The sequence below is a fragment of the Rhea americana genome, unplaced genomic scaffold (assembly GCF_003343005.1).
Source record: "Rhea americana isolate MKP2758 unplaced genomic scaffold, rheAme1 scaffold_11, whole genome shotgun sequence".
NCBI classification, from domain to species: domain Eukaryota; kingdom Metazoa; phylum Chordata; class Aves; order Rheiformes; family Rheidae; genus Rhea; species Rhea americana.
The window spans coordinates 4,109,504-4,129,679 of NW_028185150.1; the positions used below are offsets into that span (position 1 = coordinate 4,109,504).

The following is a 20,176-nucleotide window of genomic DNA, read 5'->3' on the forward strand; positions in this document are numbered from 1 at the left end:
CTGAATTTGTAACAGAGTTGAAACCCATGTTTCTCAAGCTGAAGGCTTCAGCCTTTGGGAGAATTTCTTCCATCCAGTGGAGAAAGAAAAAAAAATCTAGCTCTGCTGAGATTCAGAATGAGCAGCAAATATTAGAAAATCTAATTTCTCATAAATTTATTTATTCCTTGTTATATTTTATTTGTTGAKCAATGAAAATACCCAACTAGGTTATTGGGGAAATACATGGGACTCAAATCTGCAATGGTATAGGAAACAAATCCGCTGCCAAGTCAAGAAAAGTAAAATGCAACTAACGAAATATATTACCAATGTATGCAGCTGACATCTCTGACATGTGCATGCCTTCATGGACAATTGCAAAGATACATTTCTCAAATGGTGACTGTAACCAAGGATTAAAACCGGCAATTGAACTACAAAAATATTTAGTCTAGCCAAAAAAATATACAAATGTCTTTAGAGTAAGGCAAGCAATAAGACCAGGACAAGTTGTAAATTTTAAACATCTCTGTCCTTATAGTCTCAACATCAGTTGCAACAGTCAWGGGCTTTTTAGTTTTCAGTATCTGAAGATTCTGATTTTGGTACAGAAAACACCCTGTTAAACCTTCCAGCTTCTAAACTCTGACTGCCAGTGAACATCAAGCCTGGCAATACCAATTCGGGCAGCAAGGTTTTTCCTCTCAGGCTGGATTTTACTAAAATTGTTCAGTTTTGCTTCTTTTCTCTGTGTTCTGGCTATTGAGATCAGGGTGTCTTTCATAGGAAAAAGAAAAGATGCTTATAAATTTTCAGCTCTGTAAACTTTGGGAGTTAATGGAAAAATTCTAGATTGAGCTGGCTAAGAAACCACAATAGCAACCTTTCTGTTGTGGTCACTGAGATATACAAGCTTTTTAAAAGAGACAGAAATGCTGTCAGGGTATTTCTCCTAGGAGATCCTTTTTCTGTGCACAAGGACCAACATACTTGGTGTTTCCTAACCTGTAAAGCACATCAAATTTTTCCTCTGTTCCTCACAACTTTAGGGAGAGGGTAGGGTGCTAGATACAACCTGGAACAGTCTGTATTTGTTACTTGGGAAAATGCAGTCAAATAGGAATTGCCCGATGAAGGCAGTTTGCTCACTGTGCATTTTTGTGTTTTTCAGTACACTGCACATCYAGGATGAGAAGTAAGCAGAAACAAATTGATTTGTTGCTCTGGCTGAGATGCCTGGCAGATCTCTGCAGTGTAGACACTCACTGTTGGTGAATCTTCCCTTTTTCTCCTGCAGCTTTCTCCTCACTGGCCTCTCACAAACCTGCAGTGGGCTTTGTGAAGCCCAAGAGCTCACGTGCCGCGAGAAGGCAGGGACAGAACTGCCCCAGCAAGACCAGATGTGCTGGGACCACGCTCTGCTATGGGACTGCTTGGCCAATGATGTCTGGAAAATATGTACCTAGTGACCACATCACCATCATTCTGTTGACTTTCCTCTAGAAATACAAACTGTCTTCAAATAGAGACTATATATAGACTATGCTTCTTCAGATCAAACAGCCCTCTACTCTTGATCCAGGGTCTGGAAATAAGGCTATTCAGCCTGTTCCAACATGAAGGGAAAACAGTTACCCTTGCTAGATCTTAGTATCCAGAGCGAAGGAAACACCTGGGTACTGAACTACAGGTAGCTGCACCCTTTTGCAAACAGCCTGGGAGAGGGAATGCAATTTAGATGGTCCCAATTTTTACCCTCCTCAGCTCCTGCCCTTTGGGGAGAACATGCCAGAACCATCTCTTTGGGGTGGCAGAGGCCTTGCTTCGGCATGGGGATAGCTTTGCACTCCCTGCCAGCCCTCCCGTTGCCCTGCAGGGCCTGCAAATCCCAGCATGCAGCAGCCATGCTCAAATACCCTCAAATCACAATGCTATATTAAAGAAATCACAACATAAAAAATGAGAAGAAAAACAAATTAACACCATTTTCTGCTTCCTCAGACATCTGAGGTCTAGCTCACATACTCAAGCATCAATACTTCTTCCTTTCTAATTGAAATCTGAAATCATCATCAGACTCCAAGAGCTATGGCTTTAAAAAGAGAAGTCTGGTACTGCAGTAGTCGTGTTAAAATGACAAGAATATCCCTCCTTTTTTCTTTTCTCACAAATTCTAGTGATTGAAGTTCTTCAAGATAGTGGTGTACTGAAGCAACCCATTTCTAAACCCTTCCTACCTAACTTTGGGACACCCAAATCTGGCTCCTCATACATTAAAAAGAAATCTATAGCCACAGAACAATTAAGTAAAAGATTGAGATTGCCTTTAACTAAATGAYGTGACAACCCTCAAATGTACAGCAAATTGAAAAGGTCAATTTTTAAAATGGGATAGGAGAAGGCTGTTCTCAAAAATTCTGCCTTTAAAATTACAACAGTGTGTGCAATTAGAAATTTTACCATGGAACTGGAACTTTTGACTGTAAATTAATTTTTTCCAATTAGCAAAATCAATCAAAATTAATTTACAGGAATTATTTCTAGTAACATACAATCAGCTGCAAAGTTTCTCTAACAGAGGCCAACTGGAAGTGTGGTAATTATTCACAGCAAGTATGTGGATGGCATCTTGTCCACCAACTAGAATGATTCAAGTGTATTTTTCCATTTGTATCCATTAGAAATAAGACATTCAAAACTAGTATAACAGGAATACTGGAAGCAGTTAAGTACAATAATTATGATTACTTTTCAGTGGAGTCTAAACAATCCTCTATTTTTTCAATACTATATTACCCAGTTCCTATATCTAAACTGCACATTCCTGTATCTCTAGGAACACACCCCATAAGACAGAAATACAGACCAGATAGTATGACTATTTCATAACTATATGCAAATTTCTTCCATGAAAGCCACAGTCCACATCATATCCTCGGAACACAAAATATATGTGCAACACCAGCCACTGAAAACATCTTGCCACTAAACCTCCCATGACTTAGTTAATATGCCTGCCCAGTCCACTATTTTGCATCAACAATATCTTACAGGATGAAATTGATGCAGTTGCTACTGATTCATCGTGAGGCACCTGAACTCTACAACTGTCTTACAAACCTATAAATGGAAGAGGAGAGCTCCTATCTCCCTTTCAGTTGCACCGCTGCATGACAGTCAYTTGCTGTGCCAGCAAGCTATTAGACAGTCTGGTTGATATCAGGGAGAATAATCTCCTCAGTGTTTGCCATCCTTGCAATYTCCCTGCTGTTGCTGTTATTACTTCACTAAAAAGTTACGGCTTAATTTTCAACAGCAATAACTGCATGCTATCGGTCATTCCCAGGTGAAAGCTTTGTAGGTTTATGCTACTACAACACTCYCCGTTTTATAAAGAGTTAAGTGCACCTTTTAAGAGCTTTCACCATGCAAAAGCGGCAGACCCTCTCAGATATCACACRAATCAGAGTTGCCACAGTTAGGTAGGTACCACCAAACAAGAGGTATGTTCTGATTTCAAATGAAAAGGGACGAAGTCTCTCATGTGTCTTGAACACATCTGTGCACCAAAGACTGCAAACTTTCAATGTAGAAATATTCAAGATGCTCAAGTGCCAGAGGAGCCCCCCAACCAAGAGCTACCAAAGATCCATAGCACAGAAAAGAAGAGCCAAGAGCACCAGGGCAGGGTGACAGACAAATAAGTGCTGTAAAGGCATCATCGGGTTTGCTGCCTAGGAAAGCAGGTAGATCAGACAGTGAATGGTCAGAATGGAAATACTAGACAATCCTAGTCAGAACAGAAAGGATAATATTCTGCTGGTGTATCAATTAAAGCTGTAGATAAGCATTTGCGCTGAACCTGGGCCAGAAATTCAGTCTTTTTGGTAAGACTGGAACCTAGCCTGTGAAGCTGCTGGGGAACAGGTCTCCATCAGTTTGACTTTCCCACTTTGAAGGTTGTCTCTCAAGAGGAAGGAAAAGCAACAACTTTTAGCCTGAGACTTTGACACAGAATTTAGGTCTGTAGTAGCAGAAGTACCAATTCACTGATACAGCAATGGAATTTCAGATGGAACTGATTGTAATGAATTTTCAAATTTTCTTTTAAACAGATGCACTTCTAATGCTTTGCAATGAGCTTGACACACTGTGTTCAGAAAAGGCTATTATCTGGTAAAAGGTTAAAACATGGTTTAGGTAGGTAACAAAGAAGAAATTCCACTTGCTACTCACAGCAGATGTACTCCTCCAACTTCTGTGAAAACAGCAATACATTCTGAGTACAGTTTCACCTAGCTCGAAGTCTCACCTCCTTCCACAGGCCAGCATACACTAAATAAAAAAGAATCTTTTCCAGCATGACAGTCACCGATGTTGTGTCTAATGCTAGTGGACAATGGAACTTAGACTAGATAGGAAATAAATATAAATGTTAATTATTTTGCTGGAGATGAGAAATCAGATGACATTTGGAGCCAGCATTATTGTATACAGGAAAAAGGTTTGACAGCTACTTAGCTTAGGGCTTTGAAAATACCAGAAATACACATCAGGAGCAGGCTGCTGGGTTACAAAAGGGCAAATGTATTTCTGTAATAACAGGCAAGTGAAAGAGAGAGAGAGTATGCAAAATTATTTATGAGAAGACCATTTTTGTCCTAGACAATTTGAATTACCCTCTTCATTGGACAGATGCTCGGTGTGGTAGAAGAAAGCTAGCTTGGTTTATCAGGTTATACACTACCACAGTTTTTCTGATTCTCTTTGCTAAAACAATAAAACCACAAAGCCTGGGACCATCACAGCAATGGAGCAGAAAGCGGAGTGGCTCCTTGTCCGTCCCAGGAGCACCACAGTAAAGTCTCGAGACTTTATCCTGCAAACATTCACACACAAGCCGACTTCATGTACTGTGATCAATACACCTGACACCATGTGGCTCTCCTTGCAGCACACAAAACCAAACACAGACTTAGGTATTTTCAGGACAAGGATCTAGTTAGCACTAGTTAGGCATGGTTTAATGCTCCCATACTTAATATGCAGCTTGCTAAATGTGAGAGAAATCTGAGTTTTGGTACAGTTTGTTTTCCCCTGCCTCCCAAATAGCATGTATGTTGTTTCAACATTAATGCTCAAAGTGAAATACTGTGCAGTCACTGACATTTGTTTAAACAATTACAATGTTGTCTAATGCAGCTGGGAACGGAGGTACAGTAGCCTCACATTTGAAAGCATGGCCTTTTGTATAATTTTAGAGAGCTCTAGTGGGCATGTTGCCCATTTATGATTCCCCAGTGGCTTCTATTTTTCACAGGAATTAATGTTCTAATCACAATGTGTCTACATAACATTTTCCTCGTGCTGATCAAGTATCAGCAATTTAGTGACTATTTAATGCACTCTACTGCATCTGTTATGTCCAATTATTCAAATACCTTATAGCAGAATAGAYTATTTCTAGTTGAAAAAATAGTGCCACACAATAAAATCATGATGAGAGAGAAYATCAGGGATGTAAAAAAAAAAAGGGGGGGGGKGGGSAGGGAAGGGGGGCAGAAAAATGCCTTCTGATGCATTGCAGGAACATCCGTCTGTGGATTATGCTTAGTGCAACAGTCAAGTTGTGGATCAGTATTAACGGTCACAAGACAAGCAGGTAGTCTGGCATCAGTTTTTACACCCTTAGAAGTCCTGCATGCACTCATGCACAGACCAAGGAAGATTCCTGTTACAGCATTTAAGCTAWGCAAAGTTGGAGGCAAAGGTTTTTGACCTAGGCCATATGTCCCTAAACTACAGTTCGTGCTGTGAAGACAAAGCAGTCACTACGCACACAGGACACGGTGTCCCTTAACTGCACACCCAGTGCTCACTGACTGCACTGGGAATCTTTCAAAYAGCTTCCCAGAGAAACAGATCAGGCCTCCAGCAACACTTCAGGAATTTATGTACAAAATTAAGAGGCAGAAACAACCTTCACTGAAACACTTAAAGACCTTAATATACCAACGAACATAATAAATAGTGCACTTACTATTAATTACAATATCCTTAAGATATTTGTCAGTTATTTGCTGTAGTGTCAATTGCTGCTTTAAAAATCAACATTCCATATGTCCACTTATAAAACTATTATTATATATGGAGAGCAAAAACTGAACCTTGTGTTGCTCTTTTTTAACAATTCATAGTAAATTATTTTTAACTTTTCATATTTTTTCACAGTATATTGGTTCCACCTGCTTCTRACTGAACACCAAAAAATTTGTTCATGACATTTATTGTCAGTCATATGACTTCCTGCTCCATCTTTAAATGTTCAACATCTTTTCCAGCTGTAGTGCTTGAACGATAAAATTAAATCAAACCAATGAAAGTTTTCACCTTTATTCTTATAACTTCACAAATACTCAGATTTCAAAGTTAGGTTATATTCATAACCAAAACAACCAATTTAAAAGCAGTGAGTACGTCACAATGCTGAACAAATATTGACTTCTGGTTCTGACCCAGGATTTGCTTTCTCCCAAGAATATGTTAGCTGTACAGGACTGGCCAAAGACCACTGAAATCAATGGAAAGACTACGAGTGACTTTGATGGAATGTGGACTGGGCTTTGAGTATAACGCTGCTAATTTCATTGATTCATCACAACGACTGAATTTGGCTTTGACAGATGTAAAGCAGTTCATGCCATGTGCCTCTTAACAAAATGCATATATTTTAAGTCCGCTTCACCCTTCCTCTCCCAGAAATTTACACAATTTTTCTATTATTAGCTTTGTTAAGGAGCCCCAGGACCTGCACACAAAAAATGAATGACTGAAAGACATGCACRCATTTGTACTTACAGGTATCTGGCTTGAGTTGACTGTTGGTAATCCCAAAGTACTGGGGATTTTCAATGACAGGAATCTTTGTCATCCCGATGATGACTGCGTCTGGACCTCCCTCAGAGGAAGATGGAGTGTTACTGCCATTTGAAATGTGATGAAGGGGACTTGCCGAATCATCGTCATTGCTGATAACTGAAGAAGGACCTAGGGTTAGAAAGAAAGAGTTCCCTGTAACTCAGGAAATGAAAATTTCCCATCCCTCAGCCAACTCCATTCTTCCTCTTTTTGATTAGTTTGTCCTCAGTCCCCCTGGGCATAAGCTCTCTTTATATCCCCTACTTATCTTATCTCAGAAATTTTATACGTTTAGGTAGAGATGGAGCAAAAGGAGAAAAACTTCGGTTAGGCCACTAAGAGCGAGAATGTGATGTAAATTTTTTTTTTGGTAGACTATCTACACTCAGTATGTTAAGCATAGTGTGTCTATGGGAAAGATCTCCAGATATGATGAACTTCTTCTACCATTCTTAGAAATATGCTACGAAATAAATGCATTAACTGTTTTTACCCTCTCCCCTACTCAGATCATACAACAATAATATCTTTTCCCAAAAAGCTGGGGAATGTCCACCTTCCCTTTAAGGTGACACTCTAACAAGACAGCAGACACGGAGGYGACAGGCTTATTCTGATGTGGGAAGCAGTATGATTTCTGATGGACAAAAAGGCTGGAAGTCAAAATCCAGAAGAAAATCTGCAGAGCCAGTAGGTGCACAGCAAACAGAGCAGTGGGGAAAATTCATCCTGTCCCACACTCTACTGTGAGCTCTGGTGTCACTTCACAGGGGCTCATCCAGCCCAGGGGAACACTTCTCTGGCTTATAAGGCCCCACAAATACCTGAGTCTAGTGACCTTCCAGAAACAGAGGTTTATTTTGATCAGCAATTTAATGGCAGTTTGTGTTTTATTCTCACCTTGTGCTTTGCATTGTTTAATGGAAATGCCATGAAGACAAACATTATAAATAGATTTTAAAAAACTGTTTAGCACAAAGTGTTCCACTTTTGTGAGTTGTAGGGGCCTCTGATATAACATTGAGATTAACACAAACTTGCAATTTAACTCCTGCTAGTATGGTTTACATTCAGCATTCAAAGAAGACCRGAATCACCACGAAACAATGACAACTTTTTGCCTAATCTGCCCACTGAAAAGATAACAGAGAACACAATTTTCACATTTCAGACCATTCTCCATCAATCTTAAACAGAGTTTCAGGGTGGCATTCACATCTCCTAATGTCAACCAATTTAAGCTAGAAATAGATGGAATAATTCACTGTCCAGAAATGTCTAACCTAGCATGGCATCCTCCAAAGACACCTGTGTTTGCACTGCAAGCAAGAGTGAAAGGCAGGACAACAGCACCATTCACAGCAATCGAAGAAGAGGGTAGCAGAGAGGACTTTGCGGAAGACAAAAAGCAACGTCTCATCTGAGCTGACAGCTACTCCTTTGCAAAACATTGGAGCTTCAGGCTGAGGTAAGAAAGGGATCTAAGTATCACCTGCACACATGTGGCATCTGTATTTGCAGGTGAAATGCGGGAGATGCAGAGGAAGAGAGGATGAGGACTAACAGCAGGTCCTGTGGATACTTCATGAAGGATGGGAGAGAAGATGGGGAGGATCTACCATAGCACACGCTCAATTACAGGCACAAGACAAGAACTAGGAGAAGCTCAGACGCAGCAGCCAAGACAAGGTAGCTTGGGAAAAAAAAAAAAAAAGAAAAAAAGAAAGAAAGAAAGAAAAAAAAGAAAAAAAAGAAACCTTGGATTTGGACTCTCTTAAAGTTTTGTGGGTTTGTGGCTCACACTATCATAACAAAAGCACTTTTTCATGGCATGGCATGGCTCACAGGAATAGAATTTAAATAATCTTGACATGCTGCTATTTCAACCCTAGCCATACAGGCTCAAGCATATTCCCACCCCTATCCAGCGTTCCTTTCTCCTCAGTTGGTTTAATGGTGCATAAGGGAAATGTTCTCATTGTTTGAAAAGGTACTTCCCCCTCTAGCCTGAAACAGAGGTAATTTTTCAAATGCTTGCATTTCCCTGGAAAGTCACTGTTGACAAATGTAAGCGATGCCTAGATCTCTGCAATTTATCAAGTGAAATACTAATACCAAGGCTGTTTTCTTCATTACTGATCACACAGATCCTCAAAAGATTGATTCTACCAGGAAAGCTGCCAGAATTAAGAGGTTTTGGTGAAGATTTTCCTAATGAAGTGCAGAGACTAACAAATTGTGGGAAAGGGTCCCTAAAATGGCACACAAGATATGTACATGAAGTCAAAGCACTATTTTGAGGTGCTGAGCTTGCATGCAGTGGAGAAAGAGCGTAAATCCATGAAAAATCTCATTTAATTTTTCTAGAAAAAAATCCTGATGCCCCCAAACTTTCTGAATCTCAAGCTAATAATGACACCAAAAACTAGGCAGAAAAATACACATTTACTTGGGTCCTTTTGTACTTAACAGCTTTACTATAAGGGTCAAATCCCTTTCCTTACAGCAAACAGGCAAATTCTTTGGGTTATATAATTTAACAAGGGCACTTCTCTAAGTCATTTGCAGGCTTGCTGTTCACTGCTTCACAGGAAGAAGGTTACTTTGTCATTGTTTGCTTTCAACACACATGCAATGATGGCAAGAAAAACTATCCATTACACATTTCTAGAACAGTAAAGTAGGATAATGAATAGAAACTCGTTCTGTTTATCAAATCATTTTTGCACTACTTTAAGACCCAATTTGTATAGTGAACTATTTGGCAATCAGCAAAAACTGCAAAGTGCTGCAGGAGAAAAACAGACATCTGTTCTATAAATCTAATTACTCAATTAAGCTAACTTATAAAGCTAGTCTTCTGTGTGATATTAAGTAGACTCTAAATATATTTAGCTTTCTGAAGTAGCTGAGGAAAACATGGAAAATGAGGTGATTCCTGATGTGCTTCCTGATGGTTTGAAACAGTCTTTAAGAAACATTCAGCTCCAGGGAATTTGTGCAGTGTCACTTAGTGATTCCTCTCATTCATAAGTAACCTTCTCAAGCAACAGTCTTTGGAAGTAGTTGTTGATCTTCAAAACTCCCATTTCCATTTGCTGCATATTTTTTCTCTAATTAAGACAACCCAGAGCTCAACACATTGAAACTTTTTCAATTTCAGAAGCTGCTGAACTCATTCTCTCAAACCTTCCCAGTGCTGGGATTTTTTGATAATGTGACGGAACAGGTATAGAAACTATTTCCATATTGCTTGTATGACAACCTAGCTGCTTTCCATGAAGTTACATTCCATTTTCTCCATGTACTACGTCACATTATACTTAACAGGCCAGCACTACACTGACTCTTCACAGCAGCAGCCTATGAGTGATATTCCAATAATGCAAAACCATTTTCCAGAATGCAAGATGAGGCCATCATCTGTGCTCACAAGATGCTAGAGTTACCCTTTCCTGAATTTGCACTGAGCACAAATCAAAAGGTAATTTCTTAAAGCACCTTAAAAAGTGATTTCATCCTGATTAAATGGGGTCACTTAATTACTTTTCAAAGGCAAAATGAGCTGGATAATTACTTGCAGTCCCTTATTATTGATTCTGATTTCTAGTCAAATCTGCTGTTTGTTTCACATCCAAAACCTGAAAATTTTAAACAAAATGTCTTTGGCAGAAGTGAGAATCATGAGTTATCAACAGCCATTACTACATATTCAGCTCGAGCTTTTAAGAAAACTCTAGAAGTTTTCAGTTCTTCACATATAGTCTTCATATACGCTGCCTAATATCTTCATTTGATTTCATTTTAGAACATATTTCTTATCTCGAGAAGACAGAAGCTGGAGCCATATGAGAAATGGTATCCCGCTTTGGAGAAAAAATATGAGAGCTACATATTGCAGGGCTGAATTTCTCTTCTCTCCGATGCCAAGCTGAAAAACTGTCCATTTTGCATAGCCCAGGCACAAGAAAAATGTCTCCCACATACAAAAGACACTGCTCTCTGAAAAAGCAGAGACATATAAAAAAGCCAATTTTGCTCTAAGTTTACAAGCTATAACCAAGTCAAAATACTCCTCACATCTGTAGGCTGTGAATGATCCTTAGGCAAATGATATGGGGAGAGGCTGAAACAACACACATCTCTTGCTACACATCCCATAGAGAACTGGAAACATACAACAGTACCATGGGGCTCATGGTTTGTTGCCACCAGTGCCAGCATGAGCCACCTCTTCCTGAAATACAACCCATCTCCACACCATCCTTCACCCAGCACTTGCCAACACACTTGAATTTGTAGCTGTACCTTCTTTAACTTTAGAAAGAAGCATTCTTATGAAATTAACTACTTTCAAGGCGTTCTGATATTTTTGGCCAGGAGGAGTTCTGTGGTTATAAAATAGATCCTTTTTTGCTGCTCCCACTGCCATCAGGGTTAATGCAGTTTTAACATACACTCTACAAAGACCTATCCACACTGTCACTTGTGGGGTTAGGTTTTGGGTTGTGTTATTCCAGACTTCTGCTAATACTTAGGTACTTGGCTGTGGCAACACACCTGACTAATGGATATACTGCCACTGAAATAATCTGCATGACCTGACTATATATAAAAGTATAGAAAGAGTCACAAAGTGAGTAACGGCATGACTCAACTAAGCAGGCTCAGGCAAAAAATATAAAGAAGAGGCTAGGTTTTCAAATGCAGAGAACCTGAAAGAACATATGGTTTTGGTTTGCACTTGGCATGGCCTTGCCAGTACGTATTTTCAAACTTGACTTTAGACGGTCACAAACAATTACTGTGTCCAGCATCTCTTTCCCTCTAATGCATCAAAGACATAAGCAATATATGGTATGTTCACAACAAGATCACCAGGAGGCTACATATCCCAGGTCCCCCCTGCCATGCATTTCTGAGCATCACATACCACTTGAACTATCCCTGAAGTTACTATCAAAGGCTCAAACGTGCAAGGAAGCAATAGGTGCTGCTATAATCAAAGACAGCCAAGTTTTGCTTTGTGTTTGGAGCTGTGCAGTTATTCCAGAGATACATCTGCTTAGTCAAGTTTTACAAGGCAACTCAGGTAAAGAGGATTGTTTTGGAGATGACTTTTGTAATGATGAGTTTAAAACCATGGCTCCTTCCATGAAAAGGGAGATTGATTCCTAGGAAGATTTCTCAACAGATCTTGCACTAGCATTGGCTCTGCTTCTTTCAAACTCTTGATCTAAGACGAACAAGGACCAGTCTGTGCAGGGACATGGTAATGGCACATCATCAGGCAAAAGCAGGACAACAAGTACATGTTACCAATCAGCATCAGCTCAGCTGGATTTTGAGGCCATACTGAATCTTCTTTCTTCTTTTGAGAAAGGGGTGTATTTTTCTCTAGCTAAATAGCTTGTTCTCAAAAAGCACTTATATAAGCTTTCTTCCCCCAGGAGACTCGCATATTTATTGTAGATTCTAAGAAGGTCTTTCTTAAGTTAAGTTTTATACTTCAGTGAGAGCAGAGAAACTTTCCTGTTACCAAGATAGGATCCAAGTTTCTTACCATAACCTATGTCGCCTTTTTAGCTGAACTCTTGAATTGCTGTCCTACCTTTCACTCCCTCTAGAAGACAACTCATCAGCCACAGCTGGGCATGCTTTTTTTTCTTTTTGACTGAGGTGCTACGAGCTTCACTTCGAATGTTTCATTGCATTCCTAAGTTCAACAAGCATAGGCAACTGTGATACCAAATAAGGTTTATGCGATTCTATTAGACTGAATAAGAGCTTAATATAAAGCAATATAATTATAGCAACATTATTTTATATTACTGGTCTCTTAAATGCTGCATGCTGAATACACAGAATTGAATTAAAAAGCATAAATAGAACACAAAAAAGGAGAAAATATTCAGAGCTAGTTGAATAATCTTCCCAATGACAAACCTGTTTAGCTTCACTTTGGGCAGCAGAGCTGTTCAGAGCATATTCAGACTCTACTGCAAATCCATTCAGAGTAGACTTATTAAAATGATGCTCCTTGCTTCGCAGCTGCTGATGCTGTTAATGTGAGAAAGTGCAATTTAATGTGATACTATGCTTCCTCAGCAGTTCAGCTGTGTGGAGCAACAGTATTTGTTGCCTTCCCTACCTTCCAACCACCCCTCCTTGTCTTGTACCCTCAGCCCTGCCAGCTCCCCTGAGCACAGCCATTAGTGCTGGCCTCAGTACCATCATCTGTATATTCACTGTCATGGGCAGCAGCTGAACGAGATTCATGGGGCTAACGCTCCTTTGCTGCTAGTGAAGAAAACACTGGAATAAGATCACCCCCAGAAACACTATACCCAGGTCTATCCCACTGAGGCATAACGCTCTTCACAGCTCAAACAGCGCATGTCCTTCTGTCCTGCTGCCAGTATGCAATGAACCGAGTCAGGAACTACGCTGTAGACTTTTAAGTTTGTGACCCAGAAAACAGAGACTTGCCAGGCTAGAGAATAAATAATTGTGTGTCTTCTGACAGGTACCATTAATCTATTAAACTGATYTGCATCCACCAAGTGCTTGTTTAAGCTTGTACTATGTGGCTTCTTGACATTTGAGGTGAGAAAGACTTTCTGAAGCTACCTAAGATGTTTGGTTGCCATTCAATGAGCTTATTCACAGGAAATCGGGTGGAAAGAAAGGAAGTTGTTCCAGAGAGCTGGAGATCTTCCCTACATCCTTCAGCCAAATGCTTCTGCTCTCTGTCAGCATGCACTTCAGAAACTCTCATTCCAACCATCTCCAAATTACAGAAAGGAGGAAGGTTCTCTGAGATTGTTGGCAAGATACATTGGCTTGGAACAGAGGTTTAAATTCAAGCAGCAGCCTGTAGGAATCTCTTCACCTGCACATATGGCAAAGAAAGGTGGAGAGATTTGTTTGAAAATTGTGAAGGGAGTCACATCAGTAAGATCATCACCTTTCACTTGGGTGATCAAGTCTCTAAGGGTTTTCCTTATATTTCCACATGAAAATCCATATTTTGTCTTTATTTGTTACAGCCTCACAAGAAGACTAAAGTGTGTTATTCTTATTGTAAAGCTTTGATGCAGAGAAAATATGCTGCAGTGACAGTTTGATTTCTTTCTTATGTAAAATAATTTAAGTAATGTGTATCAATGAGTGTAATCAAATAACAGGTATCTCAATCAGCTTTACAGTACTAAATTTTCAATGCTGCCAACTGTCAAAAGGTCAGTCACACCAACTTTAATGCCTTTCCCTTAAGATGTGTGCTCTTCTTGCCAGAAAACTTTTATTTCAAATACTGGAAAACTTTTTATTGCAAAATTGACTCCTCTAGAAAGCAAGAAATCTGGGTAATTCCCACTGAAATGACTGTGGACAGATTTTAGCTACTCAAATATTTCATCTTTCATCAGGCCTTTTTGTTGTTGATTTGAACTGATGAGAATCATAGCTGCATATTTGTTTCATTTTTATTTCAGAGTGCTATTGTGAAAGAATCCCAGTCAGTTCTAATTAACTGCCTCTTTTTGTGCTAACTCATCTATATTTTTATTCGYATATGCACCCAGACATCCCTTTATGCACAAGCCTGGAACAGTCCAGATACTGCCATATCTGCAACAGTGGTTTCCTTTCAGTGAAATCTCCCTGGGATCTCCTGAGGGACCACCACAAAGCATGTCGCTTGCTGAAACCCAGTCAACCTGCAGGACACAAGGACAGGCACACAGGCCACAAGGTCTAGGGCAGGTTGGCACAGCAGCTCACCTGCAAAACCTTCACAACATGGAGYGACCCTATAGGAAAAACAGCGAAATCTCCCACGCATAGTGTTTTTTTTCGGTGTCGTCTCTGGAAGAGGGAAGACAAGCATGGCTGCTGGCCCTCCTTCCCACCAAGATGCCGTCAGCACAGCCCCAGCCTGCAGCACCTGTTTCCTTCTTCTCTTAGCCAGGACAGGAAGCGTTTGTGTAACAGCTCTCACTGTTACACATTGCCATTGTCTTAGGCACCATAACCAACAAATCCTCATGATTTGTCCTCAGTGATGTGCATACTACCACTCCTGTTCTGGAGGCAGCACCAGGAGCTCTGTGCTGATGCGCCCAGCAGGGCAGGCTGTAGCTTTGCCAAAGTCACAGCCAGGACCTGGGAGGGACTGCTGGCCCTGGGGCTCCCAGCTCACAGCCCCTCCAGAGTTACAACCCACTTTCTGCCATAGCATAACTGGTACCTATAAAGTTGCCCACTGCTTCATGGACACATTTCCATTATCTGCAGCTCAGACAATACACCTCGTCATAAAGAATGATGAATTTGTGGCCTCTCATTATTGGTAGTCAAATGAAATGCATATCTGAGGCAAAATACTAGCAAAGATGTGGCACATTTATCAATGAAACTGTGAGAGTCAGAGAAGTAAGGATACAGAGCAGCATAAAATGTGAAAGAAAGAAGGAAAGAAAAAACAATTTATCTTTTTTAATATAGATCACCAAGAGCATGCATTATAGTCACCTGCAGATTTGGATATCTAAGACACATGGGTTAAATAACAATTTTTCAAAAATACTCCAGTGAAAAATCTCAGCAATAAGAATAAAGATCAGCTGGAATGTGCTTGTTGTCTTTAAGCAAAAAAGAATAATTAATCTCAAATTAAATACTCATTGCCTTGCATTTCATTTCAAACTATTTAATTCAGCAATCTCTTCCCACTAGGCTTTTCATAAATAATTTAAGGATTAACATCCCCATTCCTTGGGTTGGGTACAAGGGGTATGTGAACATGTACATGTATAGAATGAGTTCCTCAGCAGTCTACATTACAAATACAATGCAAAGAGAAGCAGAAAAAGTCTCCCTGAGCTGTCTAGACCTTATCTGAGAGAAGAGCAAAGCTATATGAAGTTGTCAGCTGGGATACTGTGGTAAACTCTATTTAGATAGAGAAGGTTAGATAATACAGCAGATAGGTAGATATGGTTAGGATGTGGATAAATACTCCCTGTTATTTAACTTAATTTGTTTGAAAAAGCCAACACAGTAATAATGAAACTGTTTCCCTCCTTTAAATCTTTCCCAGTCCATTTCTTTGAGTTCAGAAGCACTATTTATAGGCCTCTTCCATCCACGTAAATCAACTGAGAATACAACATGGAAAGCCATAAGAAGAGACCTAGAAAAGGCAAGCTCTGAGAAAAAACTGCAAAAATTAGGAATTCTTTTATATAAGAAGAGATGTCTGAGTACATGACAAGAGCCTCTTAGTAGGTATGACGATTGCTGCATATGAAGAGATCAACCTTTATTTCACATCTATGCTGGACAGGAATGAGAATTCACAATATAAAATTGCATCAAGAAAGACTGAGGCAAAAAGTTAGGAAAACTTCCTCAGACAATAGAATTGTTCCAAAAAGGTACAAAAAATCTCCACTTCTGGAGATTTTGAAGACAAGTTAGACAAATGACTGTCAGGAAAGATACAGGTTTAGTTGATACAGACTTAGGATAGGGAGTCTCCCAAATCGTCTTCCAGCCCTGATTTTGCATAATACCAGGAAAAAAAAAAAAAAAGAGAGAGAGAGACAAGTAAGACTTTGAGAGGTTTTACTTCAAATACTTTGGTCTCTTCAGATGTTGATTTATGTCAGTTCAGAACTAAATGTGGCCTGCAGCTGAACAAATATATAGTATAAATACTACATATATATATATGTAAATATATATACACATATATATGTATGTATATGTGTGTATATGCACACATATTTATACACATATACAAACATACACAAATAGTATAAATAAACCACATATAGTACTCTGCATTAGCAGGTTACTTTTACAGGCTTCTATAGCAAAACAGCTTCAGTGAGGTGAGATGAACATCAGGAATATATAAATCCGTAGTCCATACTGGGTTATTGCTATTACAGTGCAACTGATTTAATTGTATTCTTCTCATAGAATTACTTGTACTTTTCTCCTTCCCCCCATATCTTATTGCTTCTGAAGTTTTTATTATGGAGGTGTTAGCCACATAGCACTATACCAAAGTCTTGTGCCATTTTTCATTTTCTGAGTGATAGACTTCTGTAGCCCCCAAAGACTACATGAATTATAAAATCAACACTGTATCACATTGAAATATACCTCTCAATTTCTTTCCAACAAACATGCCTAAATAATAGCTTTCAATTAATTTTTCATTAACATCCAACACTAGCTAACCTAAGCAAGATAATCTGCACAGAAGCAAAATCAACTCAAATGCCACACTCAAATTACAAGCAGTATCTTCAGAAATGTGGTATCACTATTTATTCAACTCTTACTGAGATGCTCCTGCAGCCCAATTAAAGATTTCTTAGATTTGCACTGAATCCCAGCCTAGCTCCACTTCATCTCCAAGCATTCTCCATCTTTGCAAACATGCTTTGAAGACAAAATCCCCAGACACTTACACCTGAAAAGGAAGATATGGGAAGCTGATGAACTATCAGTCCACCAACCATTCTCTGCCAAGTACTCTGCCTCCTCGGGTACGCCAGCTTTGGGTCCTGACAGCCCAAATTTTGCATGTGGTCAAGAGGCAGCATCCAGTCTTTGGAAGAGGGCTCCTGGAARGGTAGGAGGCTTGAGCACATAGGAGAAGCTCTCCAAAACTGGCCCTCTTTGAACACAAAGCAAGAGGCAGCCACTTTTCTTCCAGAGTATCAATGCCTGACATTTTACACCAATTTACATCAAATTAACAATAGTAAAATTGATTCTTGTTGTATCTCTGTCACAGTAGCCATTTTATTGGCTTTAGCTACAGCTTCTATCCCCAGAGAATTTAGCAGCAACATACCTCTCTTCGGCCTCTGAATGGAGCCCTAGTCCCTGACCAGAAATCCTCACCACCCTGCAAAAGACAGTCTTCTGAAAACATTTTTGGTGTTTAGCAATCATGTGCCATGAGAAATTCAGGAGAAACATCTGTCCATTTTTCTCTGACATTGAGCAGCCTTAACAGCAGGCTCACTCTAGAATCCAGCGGATGCTATATTCATTTATAAGAAATCATACAGAAAAGTAAGGTAACTGCTTTGTTTTAATATTTTAATAGGTCTTTTTAGACTTATACTCAACTAGATCTTTCAGGACACTGTTTAAAAAATAATTCAGCTTAGGAGAAGGAAGTGAGCTGAATGGACTGCTTAGAAAAATACCCCTGCCAATACAACATCAGATCAAAGATGTGGAATTGCCTCAAAACAGCACACATTTTCCTCAAGCACAAGTCCTAAAGCAATGAAGATTCAAATAATCAAAACCCTCCTCAAATGCAGACCTAAAAATTACCGTAGCAAAGCAAAGGGCACCCATGGATAGAACGGCATCACTTCAAATTTCAGTCTGCCCCAGCAGTATCACCTAGACTATGAGATTAGTCTAGTTGGCTGACTCATCTCTAGATGTTGGTCTTCTCCTGCTGTTCGCTGCCACCTTCTCTTTCCTGCCACATGATGCCTCATCTCCTTCCAATTCCATCCAGCATCTCTCCTCTGCCAGCTTTGTTTGAAATTGTCTCTGTGGCCTACACAGAAAGCTGCCTGCACCACACCAGGTAGGTCAACTATCCTGAAGGCAGCTATGCTACAAACCAAAATCTGGCAGTTTTGCTACAGTATATTTGAAAATGGATGCATTTATAATAAAACCAGTCGCAAACTTAATAAGGAAGTTTTGCTGACATAGTGGAAGCATTATTGTTACCGTTCCGCAGGGCTCTACATAAAGCAATGTCTCTTCAAGATGCTGCATGAAATATTTGCATAAATAACTTCTACATTGCCAGAAACTTTTCACAAGAATTCTCCATTGACTTTTTTTCTGATGTGGCCCCTCAACTCCTTCTTGAAGAGTTTTACCTCTTCCTCCTAAATCATTTCTCTCTTGACCACTTTTCCTGTTTTGACAACTGTCTCATTTTCTAACATCTCCCTAGATATCTCAACTCTTTGGAGACATGAACTGCAACTTTCTGCCACCTTACACAACACTTAGTACAGGTCACAACTCCGAGCATGGCGTCCTGTGATGCTCTAATTTATATGTTACCATAAAATAGCATTAGTACTTGTTACTCTCAATTATTTTAGGTGACACTCATTTGCACTCAGTGTCACTTCCTCTTTTACCAAAAATTAAGTCATCTGTTTCTTAGCAACAGATTTATCAGAACATATCTAGATGGAAATCCAAATACTCTCAAAAAGGAACTGCTAAAAGAAGTTGCTTATATGGCCTTATTCCTGGCCAGTATTATAAGGCAGCATATAATGGCTTCGTATCTGAACTAATGATCACATGCAGAACATTGGCACTGACTAAAGCAGAAGACTGTATAAACTTTCCTAATTAGTGTACTCTGAGTTGATCTGCAAAAACAATCTTCTTGTCTTCAGACTGCAAAACAAAATAAACTGTACACAGCCACAGTCCTCTTTCACACTGAATGGGATTCAGAATTGGAGCCTGCAACAGTCGCATACAAATGGGTCTCAGAGGATTAAACTGCAAAACGCAGATATATGCACTTGCCACCTGCAGAAGAAACGCACTCTGTTACTTCATGCACATCAGTATTACATGGATTACATCCAAGTATCAGACTTCAGTGCAGGAACACAGTCAATTAGTACTTACTAGTCTGGTGTGAACATATTCATACAACAATTGCAATAAACCGAAAATTTTTCATTTTTACAGTATAGAAAAGACACATATTCTCTGAAGTTTTTTCTACAGCTTACTCATTCTATAAGATAAGGATTTTTAGGGCTTTTATTTTTTAAGCCAAAGTAATATGCTAAGCCCCAACTAGCTAGTTCATCATAAATGCAAATAAAATTAAATTTGGGGATGGGGTAAAAGAGTGAAACCAAATATGAATCATGATATTCTATGAACAAAAAAAGTGAAAGAGCAACAGTGACAGTCTAATTCTTTTTGTCTGAATGTCAGCTGAGACTAATTTATTAAGTTCACAATGGTGCAAAATCACTATGAATGACAGTGGAATCAAACCTGTTGTCTTTGTATTAAGAATGATGACATCCTTTTGGGCAAATGAAGTCTTGTCTTGCTGTGGCACTTAGTTCTGTCATTGAAAGCCAGTATTCCTAATATATGGCTGCATATGAATTATGTTAGGAATGGGTTAAAGTAATAGATCTGTATCATTCCCAAGAGGCAATGTCAAAAA

General features: G+C 39.4%; 1 protein-coding gene across 2 annotated transcripts in view; it reads right to left on the minus strand.

The window, feature by feature from the left end:
- NTRK2 (neurotrophic receptor tyrosine kinase 2) overlaps nucleotides 1-20,176 on the minus strand; it is a 200,038-nt gene that overhangs the window by 79,166 nt on the left and 100,696 nt on the right. For both annotated transcript variants that reach the window (XM_085313165.1, XM_085313173.1), the window contains one exon: nucleotides 6,841-7,029. In XM_085313165.1, the coding sequence (XP_085169291.1) occupies nucleotides 6,841-7,029 (189 nt within the window). The remainder of the gene's footprint in view (nucleotides 1-6,840; nucleotides 7,030-20,176) is intronic.